Source organism: Eleutherodactylus coqui, chromosome 6, assembly GCF_035609145.1.
Source record: "Eleutherodactylus coqui strain aEleCoq1 chromosome 6, aEleCoq1.hap1, whole genome shotgun sequence".
Taxonomy (NCBI): Eukaryota; Metazoa; Chordata; class Amphibia; order Anura; family Eleutherodactylidae; genus Eleutherodactylus; species Eleutherodactylus coqui.
In genome coordinates, this window is record NC_089842.1 from 25,691,651 (window position 1) to 25,717,300 (window position 25,650).

Sequence of the window (25,650 nt, forward strand, 5' to 3'; positions counted from 1 at the left end):
GGGTTCGCACATGTCACTGACAAACGCCTCCTAAACCCCCACCTTGAAATGTTTGTGGATGGATCTAGATACCTGAATGACGAAGGAAGGTTTGTAACAGGTTTTGAAGTAGTCACACTGAATGAAATGCTTGTACAAAAACCACTGCCGCCATACATGTCAGCGCAGGAGGCTGAGCTCCGTGCTCTAACTGAGGCCTGTACAAAGGTACCACTGCTAACATCTACACTGATTCCAGGTACGCCTTTGGTACTGCACACGATTATGGACCCATCTGGCGGTCCAGGAGCTTTCTCACGGCACAAGGCAAGCCCATTAAGAATGGTGTATCAGTAAGTAGATTAATGCAAAAATTACGGCAACGTTTCGGTCGTAATAGACCTTCCTCAAGCCAATACATATCATACAAAGTGCACCATATATATAGGAAATGTGAATACCATTAACCAATGACATACAAACATGCACAGGAGTGTCTCATGTTTGTATGTCATTGGTTAATGGTGTTCACATTTCCTATATATATGGTGCACTTTGTATGATATGTATTGGCTTGAGGAAGGTCTATTACGACCGAAACGTTGCCGTAATTTTTGTAATGGGGAAATAAATCTTGTATTTTTCTACATTGCTGAATGCTGCCAGTCACTATTTCCTTATTCCTGACTGCACCCTTGGAGCCTCTCTGGTTTAGGCTTCCTGACTGGCTTTTGCACACTGTTTTGCCTGGCTCTATGTGAGGATATATGCTGTGCTGCTGGGAACCTCTTTTTTCTACTAAGTAGATTAATGCAGGCCATCATGTTGCCAGAACAGGTGGCCATAATAAAGGTTAAAGCACACACGCAGGGGCAGTCACCGGGGAGCAACGGGAATGATAGAGTAAATAAGAAAAAGGTTCATACAGTAGTGGCCAAGGCGGGAGTTGATTGGGACCCTAATAAGTGTGAGTGTGAGATACACATAATTGTGACTGTGTGCTGGGACATTACTATGTACAAATTTATTTACATGAGTTGGACTAATAGAATATCTATTTGGGTTCTGTTTTGTGGAAAAATTATATGAATGTATATTGCATGACAATCTTAATTACGGAAACGTGTTATTATAAATCTAGGAATGGGATGTGGTAAATATGTAACTACTAATGAAGAGGATCATGACAAATCTAGGAATATTGTGTTATAAAATTTGCTTAACGTGGTTCGCGGTGTTTGATAACATGTGAAAAATAAGTAATTGTACTGATGATGATATTGATCAATCTAAGATTATTGTATTGTAAACCTGATTGATTTGCAATGTTTGATATTATATTGTTTGTTTACATAGTAAAATTCTTGAGCTTTATGTCTACTGTATGTAGAAGGTATTTGTGCTGAAATGTAGAATGATTAGGGATATCTGAAATATTCATTTGCTACAACAGAACATTACTCCAGTCACTCTGGGCAGAGATTGTTTTATTGATAAATTTGACCTACAGATTTTTGTTTCATCTATTTTTATGAAGGGGTGAAGAAAAGCACACAAGGCCCCAGATTGTGATTTTGTTTTGTTTGATTTGCCATAGACTGATTTATTCTGCATCCAGTTTATTTGGGACTGAGAAAATTTATGAACTGAGTCATTTCCACCAGGGCATTTGGACTTTTGCAATTGTGATTTGAAATTTCATCTTCTCTAAGTGCATGCTGCATCTGTCCATACGCTGAGACTATCCAACTGAGTCTGAAGAACTGACAAGTGTGCCTGACTGCTGCTACACTGTCATCGGAGTGAACCTCAGATGTTCTGTAGAATGCTGACCGCCAGCTGATGCAACAAAGTGGTGTAGAGAGGGCATCTGCAACATTGGAATAAAGGGGCTCTATAGTCAGCTGCGGATACTTCTGGATATGGAGAATGGAGAAGATTATTTGATACCAATGTAATGGGCGGGGACAGATTCCTACTTAGGGTCTGTTCTTTGGCTAACCAGGGAAAGCAGTGAGGGCACAATAATCCCCCTGCTTCCCTGCATCGGAGATCCTATAGGTTTGGATCTAAAGAAGATCAAGAGAAGAAGAAACAATTTTACAGGAAGAGACATTTGTATTCAACATCTAACGGTTCTTTTGAATTTTTTTAGTTTTTCAAGCCCAGATTTGACAAGGTTGGTTTTATGTTGATAGCAAATGAAAATATAGGGAACAGTGTAATAAATGTGACATTAGATTATCTGGTTGTATATGTAATATATTATGGAAATGAAAAAATATGAAAAACATTCGGAAGTTGCTAATAGAACTTGGATATAGAATCATATGTAAAAAGGTATATTGAAAATAGTTGCCAGCATAAAACAAGATGAAAATCAGGGATGGTTTAGCTTTCTTAACCCTGCCAATTGGTTCTCGGGGTTAGGAGGTTGGTTCATGGGAATCCTACAAAGTATATTACAAGTGGTAATGATAATCTTATGTATATATATTGCAATAAAGGTAATAATTTCATGCGTAGCTAAATGTACTGAAAGACGATTTTCTGCATCCATTTAAATGTCTTGATACCCTAGTTGGACATAGAGTGCACCATTCCTACCTGGGGATCCGGCTGGAGCCAAATCCAACGGGTGACAGAACCAGGAGATAATGGTAGCTCTGATGTCCAAATGGGGGATTGATAGGGGTTAATTTTGTTTCCGAGTAACCTAACATGAGAAGTTCCTCATTTTAGTCCGAACCTTGCACCAGATAACGAACTAAGTAGTGATAAGTTTCCGTACTGACAGTTTGTGGCGGGCCTACTGACCGTTTGTGGCGGGCTTACTGACAGTTTGCGGTCGGATGCACCCGAACCACAGCAGATGTGTTTCCTTTCTAAGATACATTGGTTTCCCAACGTGCTAATATTCTGTTTCAGTCACCTGATTAAGTAATTCTTCAAAGTTGCACCCTGCGCGGGCAACGGCCTATATAAGCTGTGTGTTTCTCCAAATAAACCAGAACTCATTCTGATTCACATGCTGTGTGTATCGTGGATTCTTATGGTTCTCCTCGAGTACTCGTTATAAACTTTCCTTTGAATTTGGACTCAGGCAACATCCGCACTGGTCTCCGTTGAGACCCCCCCCCCCCCCCCACAGTAATCTAATTCTCTCACTTCCCGGTGTCATAGAAACATGAAATTTGGCAGGACAATTGATGTTTAGGGCTTGCACACTGGACCCTAAACACTTTTTCAAAAAGCAAGCAGAGCCTGGCTTTAGTGGACATGAGCCTGTCTGGCCAGCCTCTTTTACTATAATCTATGCCAAAACCTGTGTATATTATACCAAAAACCTACGCCAGGTCCTAGCTGAAGTTTTTCATGTGGTGCACAGAGGTGTTGCCAGGTGAATCAAATGTATTGGATTTATCACAGTAGGTGGGCGCAGGCTTTACTTAGACCAGTGTGTTACATGCTGGTTTTAGTAAATATGCCCCGATGAGCTCTCTATATATGAACTGTGTTCCTTCTAAACTTTCCCCTGTTAACTCTTTGTTTTCTCTTTCCGCTCCAGTAAGTAAGTGCTCCTGGAAACTGCACAGGAGAAGCCATGGCACCAAGCCATGGCACCCAACCAGGTCATGTTTTCAGGATTTCCTCAGTATTGCACAGGTGATGTAATTATAATCAGTGCCTTAGGTGTTCCTACTATAGGATATCCCGAAAACATGACCTTCAGGGTGCGTTCACACAAGCGTATAAACGGCGTGTTTTTGCGCCCAATCGTATATACGTGACCATCTGAGGCGTTGGTTTCGAATGTATTCATTCGCACGGGCGATTTTATGGCACGTAAAAACAGCAACCCGAAAAAAAACGGAACATACGCGACCGAAATACGCGCCAGCGCATATTCGATGGCCGAAAAGATAGTTTGCAAAGTAGGAACAAACGATAATACGCTTTCTAGCTCTGGTCATGAACGCCGAAAAACGTTCTTTCCGACGATTATACGCTGCGGATGTGCGAATGTAAATACGCCTACGCTCGTGTGAATGCACCCTAAGGACTGGGAAACATTGTGCTAGCTGAACTCTCTTCACCATATTACTTGTATCATTAATGGGGTTAATTAATGGCCCAGTTGACATGCATGTGTGATAAGCCCCTTACTAATAAGGTCCAGATGTGTTCTTTTTTCTGCGGAATTGCGTGCATATTGAGTGCGTATCTATGCACCTCCGACAGACTTCTATGGGACACTTCGTGCACAAATACGCAGGAAAATAGAGATGGTCCTGCTCTAAGCGGTTAGACAAGGTGGCAGTGTTGTTGCATGTAAGGCACAGGGCGATTATTGTACGGTTTATAAGCCCTTTTTGGAGTTACCCCTTACATTCGGACAATGTCGGCTCAGAGTATTATTTTGTGTTAGGTTTCTTGTAATTCCTCCAACCTGTGAAACCTGAAATCATCTCCTTATATAATAGGAAAGCAACGAGAAGCTTCCTAATATATGAAAAGAAATCTGCATATAAAGAGTCCCGCCCTGACAGCCCGGCGCAGGAATGTTGCGGGCTGTGGTTCTGCAATAACTGGAGAGTCCCAGCCTGGAGCGCAGTGCCCTATAGTAACAGCAGAGGGGGATACAAGCTGCCAAGGGGATCTTCAAATCTATAATGGCCATATAGTAGCGCCCCCACCTTGTGCCTCTCCAGCTGTAGTACAACTCCCACATTTATTCTATGTTTGATACTTTTGGATACTTTTTATGCCAAATACAACCAAAGGGCATGGACATTTGTTTTTGGAAAAGCAGCGTGGCCAATATGCAACAGTATATGCCAAAAATTGTGCCAAAAGTTTGGTGCAATTGTTAGTGTAGACTAAGCCAACTGATAGTCTATAGATACATCAGATGTATCACTCCTCGGTGTCACTGTGATATAGAGACTGCAGGTGGATTTACTCCACAATATATGAGTTATATGGCACAGTTACCATATTAGTTGAGTGGAGATGGCTGCTGCGACGCACCGTGACACCAACTCCTTCTGTGGGGAGTGCAGGAGGTCTCTGCTTTATATCGGGAGGGTCCAGGATATTCCAGGAGAGGTGACATGGATGCTGATAATACAGTCTGTAAATGTAAGAGTGCTATTTACCCCTGGAGCCTTAATCTACTTTGAAACCATGTGTCACATTGTATCATCTCTGCCCTGAGGATAATCAGCAACCATTAAAGGGGTTGTTCCGCGCCGAAACGTTTTTTTTTTTTTTTTCAATAGCCCCCCCTTTCGGCGCGAGACAAACCCGATGCAGGGGTTAAAAAAGAAAACCGCACAGTGCTTACCTGAATCCCCGCGCTCCGGTGACTTCTTACTTACCTGGTGAAGATGGCCGCCGAGATCTTCTCCCTCGGTGGACCGCAGGTCTTCTGTGCGGTCCATTGCCGATTCCAGCCTCCTGATTGGCTGGAATCGGCACGTGACGGGGTGGAGCTACAAGTAGCCGCTCTCCGGCACGAGTGGCCCCATTCAGAAAAGAAGAAGACCGGACTGCGCAAGCGCGTCTAATCCGGCAATTAGACGCTGAAAATTAGACAGCACCATGGAGACGGGGACGCTAGCAACGGAACAGGTAAGTGAATAACTTCTGATAACTTCTGTATGGCTCATAATTAATGCACGATGTACATTACAAAGTGCATTAATATGGCCATACAGAAGTGTATAACCCCACTTTGTTTCGCGGGACAACCCCTTTAATTACTGCAATGAGTTTTCTTCTTCTATTAATAGCGTTATCTTTACTATATGGAAGAAATAGCGCCTGACATGACGTAACCAGGACCTAAATAGAGCTTTATTAGAGCCAATTACCTTTATGAACCAGAGCCCGTAATTATTTTGTACCAGAGATATTAATTGATAAAAAGATATTTCAGCTGCCCGCACCCACAGAGCCCTATATAACCCTGCACATCCCTGCACCAGCAGAAGACCACAGCTGAGACATCACACAGGTAGGTACCTGCTACTCACCTACAGCTCCTCTAACGCAGACAGATTACTGCACAGTAGTTTGTATCCGTCACTTGTCATACTAGAGAGTTCTGATACACTGTAACAACACTGCACATGTGTCAGGATGAGGACAGATCTCCATCACTGGCAGTAAGCAAAGATCTTGCAAATGCTGTATTTTTTCATTTAGGACGAAGGTGAAACCCCCGAACTGACCATGAGACCGGTCTCTGTGCTGCTGCTGCTGTCGCTGAGTGAGTATTCCTTCATGTTTAGAGCGGATTCCCTCTTTTCAGAACATTTCTGGATAATCTATGTGACTTTTCTGGATGTCATGTGACCTCTGAGCTGTTTTCTCTCTGTGTCATCAATATAATATATACCGAGTGGGTTTATTCTGGCGGGGTGATATCAGGGCTGCAGCGGTTGTGATTAGGCTCCGTGAGTCCCATCACCGAGGCAGATGGATCCTGTCCTACACACTGCACTGCTGTTAAAAAAAAAAAAAGCCCTATAGTTTTGCTAAAGAAAAACACCACAATTCGGGGGAGTGGAGGGGTGAGTATGAAAATATATTATCTTCATGAATGACTGTATCACCCTTGGAGAGCTTCAGATAAAGCTTGGTATCAGCGCCTCATTCTTTCTCAAGGATTTAAATATAGGGGAATATTAAAACTAGAGATGAGCGAACACCAAAATGTTCGGGTGTTCGTTATTCGTAACGAACTTCCCGTGATGCTCGAGGGTTCGTTTCGAACAACGAACCCCATTGAAGTCAATGGGCGACCAGAACATTTTTGTATTTCGCCGATGCTCGCTAAGGTTTTCATGTGTGAAAATCTGGGCAATTCAGGAAAGTGATGGGAATGACACAGTGACGGATAGGGCAGGCGAGGGGCTACATGTTGGGCTGCATCTCAAGTTCCCAGGTCCCACTATTAAGCCACAATACCGGCAAGAGTGGGCCCCCCCCCTCCCAACAACTTTTACTTCTGAAAAGCCCTCATTAGCATGGCATACCTTTGCTAAGCACCACACTACCTCCAACAAAGCACAATCACTGCCTGCATGACACTCCGCTGACACTTCTCCTGGGTTACATGCTGCCCAACCGCCCCCCCTCCCCCCCACAGCGCACACCAAAGTGTCCCTGCGCAGCCTTCAGCTGCCCTCATGCCACACCACGCTCATGTCTATTTAGAATTGCGTCTGCCATGACGAGGGACCGCAGGCACACACTGCAGAGGTTGGCACGGCTAGGCAGCGACCCTCTTTAAAAGGGGCGGGGCGATAGCCCACAATGCTGTACAGAAGCAATGAGAAATAGAATCCTGTGCCACCGCCATCAGGAGCTGCACACGTGGGCATAGCAATGGGGAACCTATGTGCCACACACTATTCATTCTGTCAAGGTGTCTGCATGCCCCAGTCAGACCGGGCTTTTTAATTCATAGACACAGGCAGGTACAACTCCCTATTGTGAAGTCCCTGTCGACCCACAGCATGGGTGGCTCCCTGGAACCCACCGGCGGTACACAGAAATATCCCATTGCATTGCCCAACACAGCTGAGGTAGTAATGTCGTGCTTAATGCAGGTGGGCTTCGGCCCACACTGCATGCCCCAGTCTGACTGGGGTTCTTTATAAGTGTACAGATGTAGTAAAAACTCCGTGTGCACCTACAGCATGGGTGGGTGCCAGGAAGCCACCGGCGGTACATAGAAATATCCCATTGCATTGCCCAACACAGCTGAGGTAGTAATGTTGTGCTTAACCCTTTCCAATCCAATTTGTATATGGTTTTCCTAGGGGGCTTACTCTTTTTCTGCCGTTATACAACGGCGCTATATGCTGGCTAAAGCCAGTACTGCATGAGCTGACACGTAGGATAGGCTCCGACAGCAGAGAGGCTGGCAATATACAGTAAGAGAACCCCGACGGACGTCTACCAACAACGGAGCTGTACAGCCTTAAACCCTAATGTCTTCACAGGTCACACAGTGGACTGGAAAGGCTTAATGCAGGTGGGTTTCGGCCCACACTGCATGCCCCAGTCAGACTGGGGTTCTTTACAAGTGGACACATGTAGGTTTAACTCCCTGTGGACCCACTGCCTGGGTGGGTGCCAGGAAGCCACCGGCGGTACATAGAAATATCCCATTGCATTGCCCAACACAGCTGAGGTAACGTCAGCTGTAATGCAGGTGGGCTAAAAATTAATTTGATTACACTGTAGGCGAGGGCCCACAAAAATTGCTGTATCAACAGTACTAATGTACATCCCAAAAATTGGCCATGGCCAGCCAAGAGGGCAGGTGAAACCCATTAATCGCTTTGGTTAATGTGGCTTAAGTGGTAACTAGGCCTGGAGGCAGCCCAGTGTAACGAAAAATTGGTTCAAGTTAAAGTTCCAATGCTTTTAAGCGCATTGAAACTTATAAAAATTGTTCTGAAAAATTATTTGAGTGAGCCTTGTGGCCCTAAGAAAAATTGCCCGTTCAGCGTGATTACGTGAGGTTTCAGGAGGAGGAGCAGGAGGAGGAGGAGGAGGAATATTAGACACAGATTGATGAAGCAGAAATGTCCCCGTTTTGGATGGTGAGAGAGAACGTAGCTTCCATCCGCGGGTGCAGCCTACGTATTGCTTACGTATCGCTGCTGTCCGCTGGTGGAGAACAGAAGTCTGGGGAAATCCAGCCTTTGTTCATCTTGATGAGTGTTAGCCTGTCGGCACTGTTGGTTGACAAGCGGCTACGCTTATCTGTGATGATTCCCCCAGCCGCACTAAACACCCTCTCCGACAACACGCTAGCCGCAGGACAAGCAAGCACCTCAAGGGCATACAGGGCTAGTTCAGGCCACGTGTCCAGCTTCGACACCCAGTAGTTGTAGGGGGCAGAGGCGTCACCAAGGATGGTCGTGCGATCCGCTACGTACTCCCTCACCATCCTTTTGCAGTGCTCCCGCCGACTCAGCCGTGACTGGGGAGCGGTGACACAGTCTTGGTGGGGAGCCATAAAGCTGGCCAGGCCCTTAAAGACTGTTGCACTGCCTGGGATGTACATGCTGCTCGATCTACGCACATCCCCTGCAACATGGCCCTCGGAACTGCGCCTTCTGCCACTAGCGCTGTCGGCTGGGAATTTTACCATCAGCTTGTCCGCAAGGGTCCTGTGGTATAGCAACACTCTCGAACCCCTTTCCTCTTCGGGAATCAGAGTGGGCAGGTTCTCCTTATACCGTGGATCGAGCAGTGTGTACACCCAGTAATCCGTAGTGGCCAGAATGCGTGCAACGCGAGGGTCACGAGAAAGGCATCCTAACATGAAGTCAGCCATGTGTGCCAGGGTACCTGTACGCAACACATGGCTGTCTTCACTAGGAAGATCACTTTCAGGATCCTCCTCCTCCTCCTCCTCCTCCTCCTCAGGCCATACACGCTGAAAGGATGACAGGCAATCAGCCGGTGTACCGTTAGCAGCGGCCCAAGCTGTCTCTTCCCCCTCCTCCTCATCCTCCTCATGCTCCTCCTCCTCCTCCTGTACGCGCTGAGAAATAGACAGGAGGGTGCCCTGACTATCCAGCGGCATACTGTCTTCCCCCGCCCCCGTTTCCGAGCGCAAAGCAGCTGCCTTTATGGTTTGCAGGGAATTTCTCAAGATGCATAGCAGAGGAATGGTGACGCTAATGATTGTAGCATCGCCGCTCACCACATGGGTAGACTCCTCAAAATTACCAAGGACATGGCAGATGTCTGCCAACCAGGCCCACTCTTCTGAAAGGAATTGAGGAGGCTGACTCCCACTGCGCCGCCCATGTTGGAGTTGGTATTCGACTATAGCTCTACGCTGTTCATAGAGCCTGGCCAACATGTGGAGCGTAGAGTTCCACCGTGTGGGCACGTCGCACAGCAGTCGGTGCACTGGCAGCTTAAAGTGATGTTGCAGGGTGCGCAGGGTGGCAGCGTCCGTGTGGGACTTGCGGAAATGTGCGCAGAGCCGGCGCGCCTTTACGAGCAGGTCTGACAAGCGTGGGTAGCTTTTCAGAAAGCGCTGAACCACCAAATTAAAGACGTGGGCCAGGCATGGCACGTGCGTGAGGCTGCCGAGCTGCAGAGCCGCCACCAGGTTACGGCCGTTGTCACACACGACCATGCCCGGTTGGAGGCTCAGCGGCGCAAGCCAGCGGTCGGTCTGCTGTGTCAGACCCTGCAGCAGTTCGTGGGCCGTGTGCCTCTTATCGCCTAAGCTGAGTAGTTTCAGCACGGCCTGCTGACGCTTGCCCACCGCTGTGCTGCCACACCGCGCTACACCGACTGCTGGCGACATGCTGCTGCTAACACATCTTGATTGTGAGACAGAGGAGGAGGAGGAGGAGGAGGGTGCTTTAGTGGAGGAAGCATACACCTCCGCAGATACCAGCACCGAGCTGGGGCCCGCAATTCTGGGGGTGGGTAGGACGTGAGCGGTCCCAGGCTCTGACTCTGTCCCAGCCTCCACTAAATTCACCCAATGTGCCGTCAGGGAGATGTAGTGGCCCTGCCCGCCTGTGCTTGTCCACGTGTCCGTAGTTAAGTGGACCGTGGCAGTAACCGCGTTGGTGAGGGCGCGCACAATGTTGCGGGAGACGTGGTCGTGCAGGGCTGGGACGGCACATCGGGAAAAGTAGTGGCGACTGGGAACTGAGTAGCGCGGGGCCGCCGCCTCCATGATACTTTTGAAGGACTCCGTTTCCACAACCCTATACGGCAGCATCTCAAGGCTGATGAATTTTGCGATGCGGACGGTTAACGTTTGAGCGTGCGGGTGCGTGGCGGCGTACTTGCGCTTGCGCTCGAACACTTGCGCAAGCGACGGCTGAACGGTGCGCTGAACTACACTGCTGGATGGGGCCGAGGACAGCGGAGATGAGGGTGTGGGTGCAGGCCATGAGGCGGTAGTGCCTGTGTCCTGAGAGGGGGGTTGCATCTCAGTGGCAGGTTGGGGCACAGGGGGAGAGGCAGGGGTGCAAACCGGAGGCGGTGAACGGCCTTTGTCCCACCTTGCGGGGTGCTTGGCCATCATATGTCTGCGCATGGTGGTGGTGGTGAGGCTGTTGGTGTTGGCTCCCCGGCTGAGCTTTGCGCGACAAAGGTTGCACACCACTGTTCGTCGGTCGTCAGGCGTCTCTGTGAAAAACTGCCAGACCTTAGAGCACCTCGGCCTCCGCAGGGTGGCATGGCGCGAGGGGGCGCTTTGGGAAACACTTGGTGGATTATTCGGTCTGGCCCTGCCTCTACCCCTGGCCCTGGACACCGCACTGCCTCTTGCAACCTGCCCTGCTGATGCCCTTGACTCCCCCTCTGAAGACCTGTCCTCCTGAGTAAGCGTTGCACACCAGGTGGGGTCAGTCACCTCATCGTCCTGCTGCTCTTCCTCCGAATCCTCTGTGCGCTGCTCCCTGGGACTTACTGCCCTTACTACTACCTCACTGCAAGACAACTGTGTCTGATCGTCATCGTCCTCCTGACCCACAGAAAGTTGTTGAGACAGTTGGCGGAAGTCCCCAGCCTCTTCCCCCGGACCCCGGGAACTTTCGAAAAGGTTGGGCATCAGTGACGATAAACTCCTCTGGTGGGAGAGGAACCGCTGCTGCCCAATCTAAGCAGGGGCCCGAGAACAGTTCCTGGGAGTGCTATTGTAGTGGAGTGAGGAGGCTGGGAGGAAGGAGGAGCAGCAGACAGAGGATTCGGATTGGCAGCAGTGGACGGCGCAGAACTGCGGGTAGACGATAGGTTGCTCGAAGCACTTTCTGCCATCCAGGACAGGACCTGCTCACACTGCTCATTTTCTAATAACCGTCTCCCGCGTGGACCCATTAATTGGGCGATGAATGTGGGGACGCCAGAAACGTGCCTCTCTCCTAATCGCGCAGTAGTCGGCTGCGACACACCTGGATCAGGAGCTTGGCCTGTGCCCACACCCTGACTTGGCCCTCCGCGTCCTCGGCCGCGTCCACGTCCTCTAGGCCTACCCCTACCCCTCAGCATGCTGTATTACCAGTGATTTGATTTCACAGGCAGGAAATAAATTGGCGCAAGACTGCAGGCCAAATATAATTTTTGCCCTTTTTGGAAAACGAAAGGCCCCACTGCCTCTAGTGAATGAATTATCTAAGTTTAATAACTGTGCTGTGTCCCTGCTTATGTGTCACAGAACGTGAGGGTAGCAGAGTTATTATAACTCTTGGAGAGCAGGTATTTTTTTCCCAATTAAGGAAAGCAAATGGCGAAGCCAGCAGTAAAGCGTAGCTGGGTGCGTATGATTTAGCAATGTTTTTCACGCAGCTCACACGTCTCCACAGGCGTAAGGACGGACAGAGGCTGGACAAATAGATTTGTTTTCAGTTTTTTCCCACCAAAAGGCAGCACTGCGTATATTCAATGAACATGAGAAGTTTAATAACTGTGCTGTGTCCCTGCTTATGTGTCACAGAACGTGAGGGTAGCAGAGTTATTATAACTCTGGCAGAGCAGGTATTTTTTTTCCAATTAAGGAAAGCAAATGGCGAAGCCAGCAGTAAAGCGTAGCTGGGTGCGTATGATTTAGCAATGTTTTTCACGCAGCTCACACGTCTCCACAGGCGTAAGGACGGACAGAGGCTGGACAAATAGATTTGTTTTCAGTTTTTTCCCACCAACAGGCAGCACTGCGTATATTCAATGAACATGAGAAGTTTAATAACTGTGCTGTGTCCCTGCTTATGTGTCACAGAACGTGAGGGTAGCAGAGTTATTATAACTCTGGCAGAGCAGGTATTTTTTTCCCAATTAAGGAAAGCAAATGGCGAAGCCAGCAGTAAAGCGTAGCTGGGTGCGTATGATTTAGCAATGTTTTTCACGCAGCTCACACGTGTCCACCGCCCGTAAGGACGGACAGAGGCTGGACAAATAGATTTGTTTTCACTTGTTTTTCCACCAACAGGCAGCACTGCGTATATTCTATGAATAATAACTGTGTTGTGGCCCTGCCTATACAATTCTTTCCCTGTAGTATCAATGGAGGGTGGAATGCTCTGCAGAGGCGATTTTGAGAAGCCCAAAAAAAATGCAGCACAGCTAACAGCAGCCTGGACAGTACTGCACACGGATAAATATGGCCCTAGAAAGGACCGTTGAGGTTCTTGAAGGCTACACTCACTCCTAACACTCTCCCTGCCTATGCAGCACTTCTGTCCCTAATGCCAGGTGCAACGGTCTGCAGAGGCGATTTTGAGAAAAAAAAAAATCCCACTGCTAACAGCAGCCAACACACAGCTATCAGTGGCCCTAATAAGGACCTTTGGGGGGTCTTGAAGCCTACACTAACTACCAATTCTTTCCCTACAGCAGCTCCGGTATAAACAGCACTGTCCCTCATCTAACTCACCAGGCATCTGAGCCGAACCGCGGGAGGGGCCGACTTTTATATTAGGCGAACACCTGATCTCGCCAGCCACTCACAGCAGGGGGGTGGTATAGGGCTTAAACGTTGCAGGGGGAAGTTGTAATGCCTTCCCTGTCTTTCAATTGGCCAGAAAAGCGCGCTAACGTCTCAGGGAAGGAAGTGAAAGTAACCAGAACACCGCATGGTGTTCGTTACGAATAACGAACATCCCGAACACCCTAATATTCGCACGAATATCAAGCTCGGACGAACGCGTTCGCTCATCTCTAATTAAAACTAACTCACCTGGTGCTCAGTTGGGACTCTCAAACCTGAGAACCCACTGGCACCCCGATGTCCATGGTCGCCTGGAATACCACCCTGGGTTCCTGAGTCGTCTCTGGGATGCAGCCCTCCCTCGGGCTGTTATACAAAGTAGCAGACAAAAAGTTGAAAAAGTCCCCGCAGTCCTGGATCCCAAGGATTAGTAATAGACTCTGCGGTCCATATAGTTCTACTTTATTCAAATATGCAACGCGTTTCGGCAAGTTACATAGTTTGCCCTTTTCAACCTTGTCTGGAAATCTTTCTGTAGTAATGATAGAACCCCTTTAATTGTACATCACTGTCATTAGTTATGGCACGTATGGAGCTGATAGGCTGAATTCACATCAGTGCTGGGGATTCTGTAATAGGAACAGGAAAACGGAATCCCCTGGATGAACGGATCCATCTCATAACAGAACCAAACTGTACCGAACAGATCCCATTGACTATAATGGGGTCCATTCGGTTCCTGTAGCCATCCGGCATTTTTACCGGTTCTACGTCCACAACTTTTATGTCCGGCATCTCATGCCGAATCTGCACTGGAGGCTCAGAATGGGGACTTCGATACAGATGTGAATAGAACCCTATCAGGTGATTGTATGAATGTAGCTGTTTGGTCACCATATTGTGGGATTATTTGAGCACAATATTTCGGTATGGTATGGCACTGCTACTTTGGCGCTTACAGTATATTATCCTGCGGTGTACGGTGGTGGCAGCACAGGATTGTTATTTAGAAAACCTTTTGCCATTATTTGCCCAATTTATGCCACTTTATCTGGGCATCATATTAAATGGCGCTCATAGTCAGACCCTGATTGCTATGATTGTACACCACATGGTGGAGGTCGCCAACAGAAGAGACCGCCCAAGGTGAAACTATACCATAACACGTTACCAGTGTCTGTGCAGCTCTAAGTACTTATCTGTACAGAACAAGACGACATTTATCACGTGTCCACGGAGGATCCGGGCCTCTGATTCCTGTGATTTGTGCTTTGCAGGTGCGGCCTTCATACTGATCAGCGTACATTCCAATCCAAGACCTGGTGAGTACAATACAGAATACACTCCGCCTGTCCCCTCGCTACACTTTCTTATATGCTGTATATTCTATGATTACTATTAGGCCTTATTCACACAACCATCTTTATGCAGGTTTTTAACTGCATAGAATAATTGCCAAAAATTGTGACCGGGCAACAATGGATTCTAAGGTATTCATTCAGATAAGTCATTTTTGGCTTGCTGTCACTCACCTGATTGATTTCGGACTATGTACATGAGTCTTTTGGCTCAAGACTCTTAAAGTGACGGGCATCAAGGATCTGCAGGATCAATCATCTGAGACAATAGACCAGAAGAGTGCTGCGGTCTGTAAAACGTATGGTCATAAAATGCGCTGTGTGCGTGGGCCCTTAGACTCTGCTTACATACATCCAAGCCTCTGCGTATTTACGGAATAGACAATGCTTTGTTTGCGCCTGCATCGGCGTATTTTATCAACTCGGAAGGCATGTTCATTCAGCAAACAAAGGTGCACTGATTGAAACGGCCAATTAGTCTAATGAGTTTCAGTTATGTTCTTTCTCTTGCACAATTACAAAGTGTTTCACCCTCCATTAACTTCTTTGGGGACCTTTTGTACACAAATACGCAGAAAAATAGTACCTCCTATTTTTTTCGCATGACTGCAATGCAAGATACAGAAATGTGAATGAACTTCCTAAAATTATTATATTCTATTCTCTGCATATTGTGCATACAAATACGCCCGTGTAAAGCCGCCCTAAGAGCCCATCGAAATCAACGTGTGTATGTAAATCTGCATATATGCTGTGTAGCAATGCATAAAATCAATAGGATCTCAAGTAAAAAGACTGCCGAGGGGCAGGAAAATGTAGCACTTCAGTGTATTTTGGCCCATGCGTGATCACAAACCGAAATATGCATATGCCTGTGTGAATGAGACCTTACTCACTGAGTCACAGCATAACTACATGAGTCATTGTATTTGATTCACTGCACTATTGGTATATAACCAGCAAGCCTCTCTATAGCCAGACACCATTTCTTACTTATTGAGCCATTATCTAAAAAATGAGTCACTGTCTTACTTACTGAGCCACTATGTCACCCCAATGGTTCCTAGAATGTTCAGCCCTCTGTCGGCTCTCACATCCTGTTTGCTGTATATATTTCTATTAGTTTACTTATTCAGCCCCTCCAACACTAACAGTATTATCATGTTATAGCACCGTGCCCCACGAACATGACAAGGAAATTTGACATCTGCAAACCGTGTTCCAAAAACTGCTACAACGAAGGAGAAGTATGTTCCTTTTTGTGTAGAATGGTAAAAGAGGGATGCTTCTGTACGGACGGCTATGTGTATGAGGATAAGAAGGAGGAAAAATGCATTCTTCCCAAGGATTGTCCCAAACAATAGAAGCCCAGGACCTTGCAGCTCAGCGAGGCGGCCATATTTGTACTCTCCCTCCTCTCTCGTCACTATCTGTGGGTGGAGTCTGTTTCTTTCAAACGATAATAAAAGATTCACAACCATCTTCTGTTTTCTTGTGTATCATCAAAGAAATATATATAATAGAAATCTACAGATGTGACTCCACAAGTCGGCTGGCGTGATCAGGGAAATGCGGTGGATATAGTAAATCTTGACTTCAGTAAAGCATTTGACAAAGTATCTCATACTATACTTATTGGAAAAATGACCAAATAGGAAATTAAAAAATTGTAGCGATAGGCCAGCTCACAGGGCGGTAAAACACTGCATTATAAGCGCAGTCTTTTATCACACGCTCGTGTGAGCCGGCCCTAGGTGGATTCACAAATGGCTGAGGGATCGTACTCAGAGAGTGGTCATAAATGGCTGCACATCCAAGTGGAAGATAGTGGGGTACCACAAGGCTCTGTCCTGGGCCCAGTGTTGGTCAACATTTTTATAAATGATCTGGAGGAAGGAATTGAGGAAATACTGGTCATGTTTGCCGACGACACAAAGCTAGGAGGGATGGCTAACTCTAGGGAAGAGAGGATTCTGAAAGATCTGGACAAGCTTAAACAGTTGGCACTTCCAACTCTATCATTCTAAGCCAAGAAGCTTGCGGGAAACCAATATGGTCTGGTCATGGGGTGGGGGAGGTTGTACTCCAGTCACTCCATTGTGGAACGCATAGAGGAGTATCTCAATCTAAGCTACAGAATGCATGAGGAGACTGGACAGCAGATATATTGCGTAGAAGGAAGAAATCGTGAGCATAGTAGACTGCTGTCTATCAGAATAAGGGGGAAGGAGCCAGAAGCCCGTAATCATGCTTAGGGTAGCCAGTTATTAGAGAATATGGGCATGCAGGAAGGGGAGGAGAGTAGGTGGGGTAATGGGTGGAGGAAGGAAGGGGAGAGAAGAGGAGGGGGAAGTATTTAAGGCCATCCCTAGTGCTGAGCAGGCATTCTCGACTCACCACTCAAACCTTTTCCTTATCTCCATTTGGAGTTGGCTTCTCAGACTAGGGGTTAAACCGCTTTAGGTCGTGTTATATGCTGACCCCACACTTTTGTCAGTATACCCAGTCCTGAATATTCCTAAATAAAGGGGGTTATCTACCAGACCTCCAATGCCCTTATTTAAGCATTGCAACTAGAGATGAGCGAGCACCAAAATGCTCGGGTGCTCGTTACTCGGGACGAACTTTTCGCGATGCTCGAGGGTTCGTTTCGAGTAACGAACCCCATTGAAGTCAATGGGCGACCCGAGCATTTTTGTATTTCGCCGATGCTCGCTAAGGTTTCCTTGTGTGAAAATCTGGGCAATTCAAGAAAGTGATGGGAACGACACAGCAACGGATAGGGCAGACGAGGGGCTACATGTTGGGCTGCATCTCAAGTTCACAGGTCCCACTATTAAGCCACAATAGCGGCAAGAGTGGCCCCCCCCCTCCCAAAAACTTTTACTTCTGAAAAGCCCTCATTAGCATGGCATACCTTTGCTAAGCACCACACTACCTCCAACAAAGCACAATCACTGCCTGCATGACACTCCACTGCCACTTCTCCTGGGTTACATGCTGCCCAACCGCCCCCCCCCCCTCCCCCCCCACAGCGCACACCAAAGTGTCCCTGTGCAGCCTTCAGCTGCCCTCATGCCACACCACCCTCATGTCTATTTAGAAGTGCGTCTGCCATGAGGAGGAACCGCAGGCACACACTGCAGAGGGTTGGCACGGCTAGGCAGCGATCCTCTTTAAAAGGGGCGGGGCGATAGCCCACAATGCTGTACAGAAGCAATGATAAATAGAATCCTGTGCCACCGCCATCAGGAGCTGCACACGTGGGCATAGCAATGGGGAACCTATGTGCCACACACTATTCATTCTGTGAAGGTGTCTCTGCATGCCCCAGTCAGACCGGGCTTTTTAATTCATAGACACAGGCAGGTACAACTCCCTATTGTGAAGTCCCTGTCGACCGACAGCATGGGTGGCTCCCTGGAACCCACCGGCGATACACAAAAATATCCCATTGCATTGCCCAACACGGCTGAGGTAGTAATGTCGTGCTTAATGCAGGTGGGCTTCGGCCCACACTGCATGCCCCAGTCAGACTGGGGTTCTTTACAAGTGGAAACAGATGCATTTATAATTCCCTGTGGACCCACAGCATGGGTGGGTGCCAGGAAGCCACCGGCGGTACATAGAAATATCCCATGGCATTGTCCAACACAGCGGATGTAACGTCAGCTGTAATGCAGGTGGGCTAAAAATTCATTTGATTACACTGTAGGCGAGGGCCCACAAAAATTGGTGTGTCAACAGTACTAATGTACATCCAAAAAATTGGCCATGGCCAACCAAGAGGGCAGGTGAAACCCATTAATCACTTTGGTTAATGTGGCTTAAGTGGTAACTAGGCCTGGAGGCAGCCCAGTTTAACGAAAAATTGGTTCAAGTTAAAGTTTCAACGCTTTTAAGAGCATTGAAACATATAAAAATTGTTTAGAAAAATTAGATGAGTGAGCCTTGTGGCCCTAAGAAAAATTGCCCGTTCAGCGTGATTACGTGAGGTTTCAGGAGGAGGAGAAGGAGGAGGAGGAGGAATATTAGACACAGATTGATGAAGCAGAAATGTCCCCGTTTTGGATGGTGAGAGAGAACGTAGCTTCCATCCGCGGGTGCAGCCTACGTATTGCTTACGTATCGCTGCTGTCCGCTGGTGGAGAAGAGAAGTCTGGGGAAATCCAGGCTTTGTTCATCTTGATGAGTGTTAGCCTGTCGGCACTGTCGGTTGACAGGCAGGTACGCTTATCTGTGATGATTCCCCCAGCCGCACTAAACACCCTTTCCGACAAGACGCTAGCCGCAGGACAAGCAAGCACCTCCAGGGCATACAGCGCGAGTTCAGGCCACGTGTCCAGCTTCGACACCCAGTAGTTGTAGGGGGCAGAGGCGTCACGGAGGACGGTCGTGCGATCGGCTACGTACTCCCTCACCATCCTTTTACAGTGCTCCCGCCGACTCAGCCTTGACTGGGGAGGGGTGATGCAGTCTTGGTGGGGAGCCATAAAGCTGTCCAGGCCCTTAAAGACTGTTGCACTGTCTGGGCTGTACATGCTGCTCGATCTCCGCACCTCCCCTGCTACCTGGCCCTCGGAACTGCGCCTTCTGCCAATAGCGCTGTCGGATGGGAATTTTACCATCAGCTTGTCCGCCAGGGTCCTGTGGTATAGCAACACTCTCGAACCCCTTTCCTCTTCGGGAATGAGAGTGGGAAGGTTCTCCTTATAGCGTGGGTCGAGCAGTGTGTACACCCAGTAATCCGTAGTGGCCAGAATGCGTGCAACGCGAGGGTCACGAGAAAGGCATCCTAACATGAAGTCAGCCATGTGTGCCAGGGTACCTGTACGCAACACATGGCTGTCCGCACTAGGAAGATCACTTTCAGGATCCTCCTCCTCCTCCTCCTCCTCCTCCTCCTCAGGCCATACACGCTGAAAGGATGACAGGCAAGCAGCATGGGTACCGTCAGCAGTGGCCCAAGCTGTCTCTTCCCCCTCCTCCTCATCCTCCTCATGCTCCTCCTCCTCCTCAATGCGCTGAGATATAGACAGGAGGGTGCTCTGACTATCCAGCGACATACTGTCTTCCCCCGGCTCTGTTTCCGAGCGCAAAGCGGCTGCCTTTATGGTTTGCAGGGAACTTCTCAAGATGCATAGCAGAGGAATGGTGACGCTAATGATTGCAGCATCGCCGCTCACCACCTGGGTAGACTGCTCAAAGTTTCGAAGGACCAGGCAGATGTCTGCCAACCAGGCCCACTCTTCTGAAAAGAATTGAGGAGGCTGACTCCCACTGCGCCGCCCATGTTGGAGTTGGTATTCCACTATAGCTCTACGCTGCTCATAGAGCCTGGCCAACATGTGGAGCGTAGAGTTCCACCATGTGGGCACGTCGCACAGCAGTCGGTGCACTGGCAGATTAAAGCGATGTTGCAGGGTGCGCAGGGTGGCAGCGTCCGTGTGGGACTTGCGGAAATGTGCGCAGAGCCGGCGCACCTTTACGAGCAGGTCTGACAAGCGTGGGTAGCTTTTCAGAAAGCGCTGAACCACCAAATTAAAGACGTGGGCCAGGCATGGCACGTGCGTGTGGCTGCCGAGCTGCAGAGCCGCCACCAGGTTACGGCCGTTGTCACACACGACCATGCCCGGTTGGAGGCTCAGCGGCGCAAGCCAACGGTCGGTCTGCTCTGTCAGACCCTGCCGCAGTTCGTGGGCCGTGTGCCTCCTATCTCCTAAGCTGAGTAGTTTCAGCACGGCCTGCTGACGCTTGCCCACCGCTGTGCTGCCACGCCGCGCGACACCGACTGCTGGCGACGTCCTGCTGCTGCTGACACATCTAGATTGCGAGACAGAGGTTGAGGAGGAGGAGGAGGAGGAGGAGGAGGGTGCTTTAGTGGAGGAAGCATACACCACCGAACATACCACCACCGAGCTGGGGCCCGCAATTCTGGGGGTGGGTAGGACGTGAGCGGTCCCAGGCTCTGACTCTGTCCCAGCCTCCACTAAATTCACCCAATGTGCCGTCAAGGAGATGTAGTGGCCCTGCCCGCCTGTGCTTGTCCACGTGTCCGTAGTCAAGTGGACCTTGCCACTAACCGCATTGGTGAGGGCGCGTACAATGTTGCGGGAGACGTGGTCGTGCAGGGCTCGGACGGCACATCGGGAAAAGTAGTGGCGACTGGGAGCAGAGTAGCGCAGGGCCGCCGCCTCCATCATAGCTTTGAAAGCCTCCGTTTCCACAACCCTATACGGCAGCATCTCAAGGCTGATAAATTTGGCGATGTGGACGGTTAACGATTGAGCGTGCGGGTGCGTGGTGGCGTACTTGCGCTTGCGCTCCAACACTTGCGCTAGCGACGGCTGGACTGTGCGGTGCGAGACATTGGTGGATGGGGCCGAGGACAGTGGAGGTGAGGGTGTGGGTGCAGGCCATGAGACGGTTGTGCCTGTGTCCTGAGAGGGGGGTTGTATCTCAGTGGCAGGTTGGGGCACAGGGGGAGAGGCAGCGGTGCAAACCGGAGGCGGTGAACGGCCTTCGTCCCACCTTGTGGGGTGCTTGGCCATCATATGTCTGCGCATGCTGGTGGTGGTGAGGCTGTTGGTGGTGGCTCCCCGGCTGATCTTGGCGCGACAAAGGTTGCACACCACTGTTCGTCGGTCGTCAGGCGTCTCTGTGAAAAACTGCCAGACCTTAGAGCACCTCGGCCTCTGCAGGGTGGCATGGCGCGAGGGTGTGCTTTGGGAAACAGTTGGTGGATTATTCGGTCTGGCCCTGCCTCTACCCCTGGCCACCGCACTGCCTCTTGCAACCTGCCCTGCTGCTGCCCGTGCCTCCCCCTCTGAAGACCCGTCGTGTGTAGGCGTTGCACATCAGGTGGGGTCAGTCACCTCATCGTCCAGCTGCTCTTCCTCCGAATCCTCTGTGCGCTCCTCCCTCGGACTTACTGCCCTTACTACTACCTCACTGCAAGACAACTGTGTCTCATCGTCATCGTCCTTCTCACCCACAGAAAGTTCTTGAGACAGTTGGTGGAAGTCCCCAGCCTCATCCCCCGGACCCTGGGAACTTTGCAATGGTTGGGCATCAGTGACGATAAACTCCTCTGGTGGGAGAGGAACCACTGCTGCCCAATCTGAGCAGGGGCCCGAGAACAGTTCCTGGGAGTCTTCCCGCTCCTGAGCATGTGTCATTGTAGTGGAGTGAGGAGGCTGGGAGGAAGGAGGAGCAGCAGACAGAGGATTCGGATTTGCAGCAGTGGACGGCGCAGAACTGTGGCTGGACGATAGGTTGCTCGAAGCACTTTCTGCCATCCAGGACAGGACCTGCTCACACTGCTCATTTTCTAATAACCGTCTCCCGCGTGGACCCATTAATTGGGCGATGAATGTGGGGACGCCAGAAACGTGCCTCTCTCCTAATCGCGCAGCAGTCGGCTGCGACACACCTGGATCAGGAGCTCGGCCTGTGCCCACACCCTCACTTGGCCCTCCGCGTCCTCGGCCGCGTCCACGTCCTCTAGGCCTACCCCTACCCCTCAGCATGCTGTATTACCAGTGATTTGATTTCCCAGGCAGGAAAGAAATTGGCGCAAGGCTGCACTCAACCGTAGCTGGTTGCGTCTGATTTTTTAACGTTCTCCACGCAGCACACACGTACACAGAGCCCTTAGGACTGATAGAGGCAGGGCAAATATACTTTTTTTCCCTTTTGTTTAAAAGGATAGGCCCACTGCGTCTATTCACTGAATAATAATTTTAATAACTGTGTTGCGGCCCTGCAAAACTGTCACAGAACTTTACTGTTGCAGAGTTACTAACTGTGGCAGAGCAGGTATTTCCCAGGCAGGAAAGAAATTGGCGCAAGGCTGCACTCAACCGTAGCTGGTTGCGTCTGATTTTTTTACGTTCTCCACGCAGCACACACGTACCCAGAGCCCTGACGGCTGTCAGAGGCAGGGCAAATATACTTTTTTCCCTTTTGTTTAAAAGGAAAGGCCCACTGTGCCTATTCAATGACTGATAACTGTGTTGTGGCCCTGCCTACACAATTCTGTGCCTGTAGTATCAATGCAGGGTGCAATGCTCTGCACCGCCGATTTTGAGAAAAAAAAAAAAAGGAACACAGCTAACAGCAGCCAGCACAGTACTGCAGACGGTTAAATGTGGCCCTAGAAAGGACCGTTGAGGTTCTTGAAGGCTACACTCACTCCTAAAACTCTCCCTGCCTAAGCACCACTTCTGTCCCTAATGCCGGGTGCAATGCTCTGCACTGCCGATTTTGAGAAAAAAAAAATTTTTCTCCACTGCTAACAGCAGCCTGCACACACGTAGATGTGGCCCTAAGAAGGACCGTTGGGGTTCTTGAAGCCTACACTAACTCCTAACGCTCTCCCTACAGCAGCTCCAGCACGATACCACTGTCCCTCAGCTAACTCACAAGGCATTGTGTGGCGAGCCGCGCGCGGGGGGGGGGGGGGGGGCGATTTTTATACTCGGGTGACATCTGATCTTCCCAGCCACTCACAGCAGGGGGGTGGTATAGGGCTTGAACGTCACAGGGGGAAGTTGTAATGCCTTCCCTGTCTTTCAATTGGCCAGAAAAGCGCGCTAACGTCTCAGAGAGGAAACTGAAAGTAACCGGAACACCGTGTGGTACTCGTTACGAGTAACGAGCATCCCGAACACCCTAATATTCGCACGAATATCAAGCTCGGACGAGTACGTTCGCTCATCTCTAATTGCAACACCTCACACCTATGATGAGTCGTGCAGTCTCTATATACGATTGCTGAGTAATACCCTCCCATATTGGCGTTTTTTACCCGTCAGGGTGGTTACTCACGATTTTGCACTTTTGGAGAGGTGGAGACATATAGATTGATCACCTCTTTTACACTGCAGGAAACAAGTTCACACTGGCACCGTAGTCATTATTACATAGGTGAAGGGGAGAGTTCTGTAGGCTATTGTCAGCACCTTTATTGTGGGTGTTCAAGATAGAACATAGCCTACCGCTAGTGTATATGCACGTGGGTGATGCAATTTTCTTGCACCAGCCTCACTTGCTACATGTCTGTTTGTCTTTTTCTTCTGGTCCTAAAAACATATTTTAAGTTTTTAAATTGTATTTAATAAAGGTTATATTTTAAAGGGGCCCTCTCCCGTGACACTGTACACAATCCGTTGGGACTTCCTCCACCCTGGATATTGATGAAATAGAGGAAAAACTATTTAACCATTGTTCATCTGTTATTGGGGTTTGTAAATCTATTTCCCATTTCTTTTTCTAGGGGCTAACAGATCCTGTGTGTAGGATATTAAGATTTGATAACACACCGAAATTCCCTTGCTGGATTCTTGAGTGGAATTCAACCAGGCCTCTAATTTTGAGGGGACATTGACTCTAGTGGGGGAGGGGCAATTTTGTAATAAGTGACCGATTTGAAAGTACTTAAATTAATCCGGTCTAGGAATTTGAAAAATAGATACATGGTATAGATACATAGGTATAATGGAGGAGAACAAGTTACCCCACCCCTGTAAACATGAAATGTGCCAACAGGCCGCGCAGGCAAGCATACATGCTGAGGAGCCAATGCAAGAGATACAGTGGCAAATGGTGGAGTTGATCCGCAGCGTGACCCATTGATGGATATTGGAAGCCCACTTAGCTACATAGACAGGGCATCCTAGTTGTAGATTTCCCTGACAAGAATGCTCCCATTATCACCCTTGGGATAAATATCCTCCAGAATTGCTACACATAGATGCTGGAGGCCTTATAGCACTCTGTACTAACAGCATCCCAGACTCAATGAGCCGTACTGAAAACTGCTATTAAAGAGTTATTAGTACGCCAGTGGTTTGCCAACCTGAAAGGCTGTGTAGGTAGAGCCTGCATTAAAGATATTAGAACTGTAATAGTCCCTCCTGAATTGGAATTTTTGCTGTTTGGCCAGACTCATCCTGATCTGCAAGGATGGGAGTATGAGCCCATATATGTTCATGGACATCCTTTCTTGATGGCTGCCAGCAGCCTAGTCACAGTTACTGACGGGAGAGTCCCGATCCGTCTGATAAACATAGGAAATGTTCCGATTCAATTGAAAAAATATACCGCTGTGGCACAAATCACATTATTAGCTCCTGAGGATGGGCTAGATTTCATAGAAAATAGCGCACAGCAGGGGGCACAACAAACCAGTTCATATTCATTCACTCCACCGTCCTGGGTCACTGACCTGCATATTAGAAATACTCAGACCTCCGAAAGTCAAGTGCAGGGCATCAGAGATGTTGCTATAGAGAAGTAGGATACCTTTAGCAAACATAGCATGGAATTTGGGCTGGTAAAAGGTATTTTTCACTCCATACCGACTAATGGCCATGCCCAAATTAAAGAAAGGTACCTCCCTATACACCCCTCTTCTTATCAACAAGTGAAGACCATGATCCAAAAGATAACTGATAACCAGATTATCTGAGGGAGGATAAGACTAATGTGGTAAAAAATTGGCCCACTCCCAAAACTGTAAGAGAAGTGCAAAGCTTTCTGGGGTTTGTAGGCTATTACCGGCACTTCATTCCCAATTTTGCCCATATAGCTGTCCTTTTACAAGAAGTCTTGATTCAAAAGAATCGGTTAAAAGGCCCTTACCTATCAATTGTGAGAAATGCCCATGTAACCGCGCTTCAAGTGGGAGACCATGTATGGTTAAAAAAGGAAGGGGCTAGGTTAGAGGGCTTCCCTGAGAGTGGAAGGGAGAGAGGGTGGGGCTAGAGGATACCACCCTGTAGCCCCGCTTCTCTGTCCCCACCTTCTATCTAGCTCTACCCTCTCTCT

At 48.7% G+C, this 25,650-nt stretch overlaps 1 protein-coding gene across 1 annotated transcript in view; it reads left to right on the forward strand.

The window, feature by feature from the left end:
- Window positions 1–25,650, forward strand: part of LOC136633508 (uncharacterized) — a 767,630-nt gene that overhangs the window by 442,497 nt on the left and 299,483 nt on the right. The window contains exon 4 of the mRNA XM_066609268.1: window positions 14,740–14,784. Within this exon, the coding sequence (XP_066465365.1) occupies window positions 14,740–14,784 (45 nt within the window). The remainder of the gene's footprint in view (window positions 1–14,739; window positions 14,785–25,650) is intronic.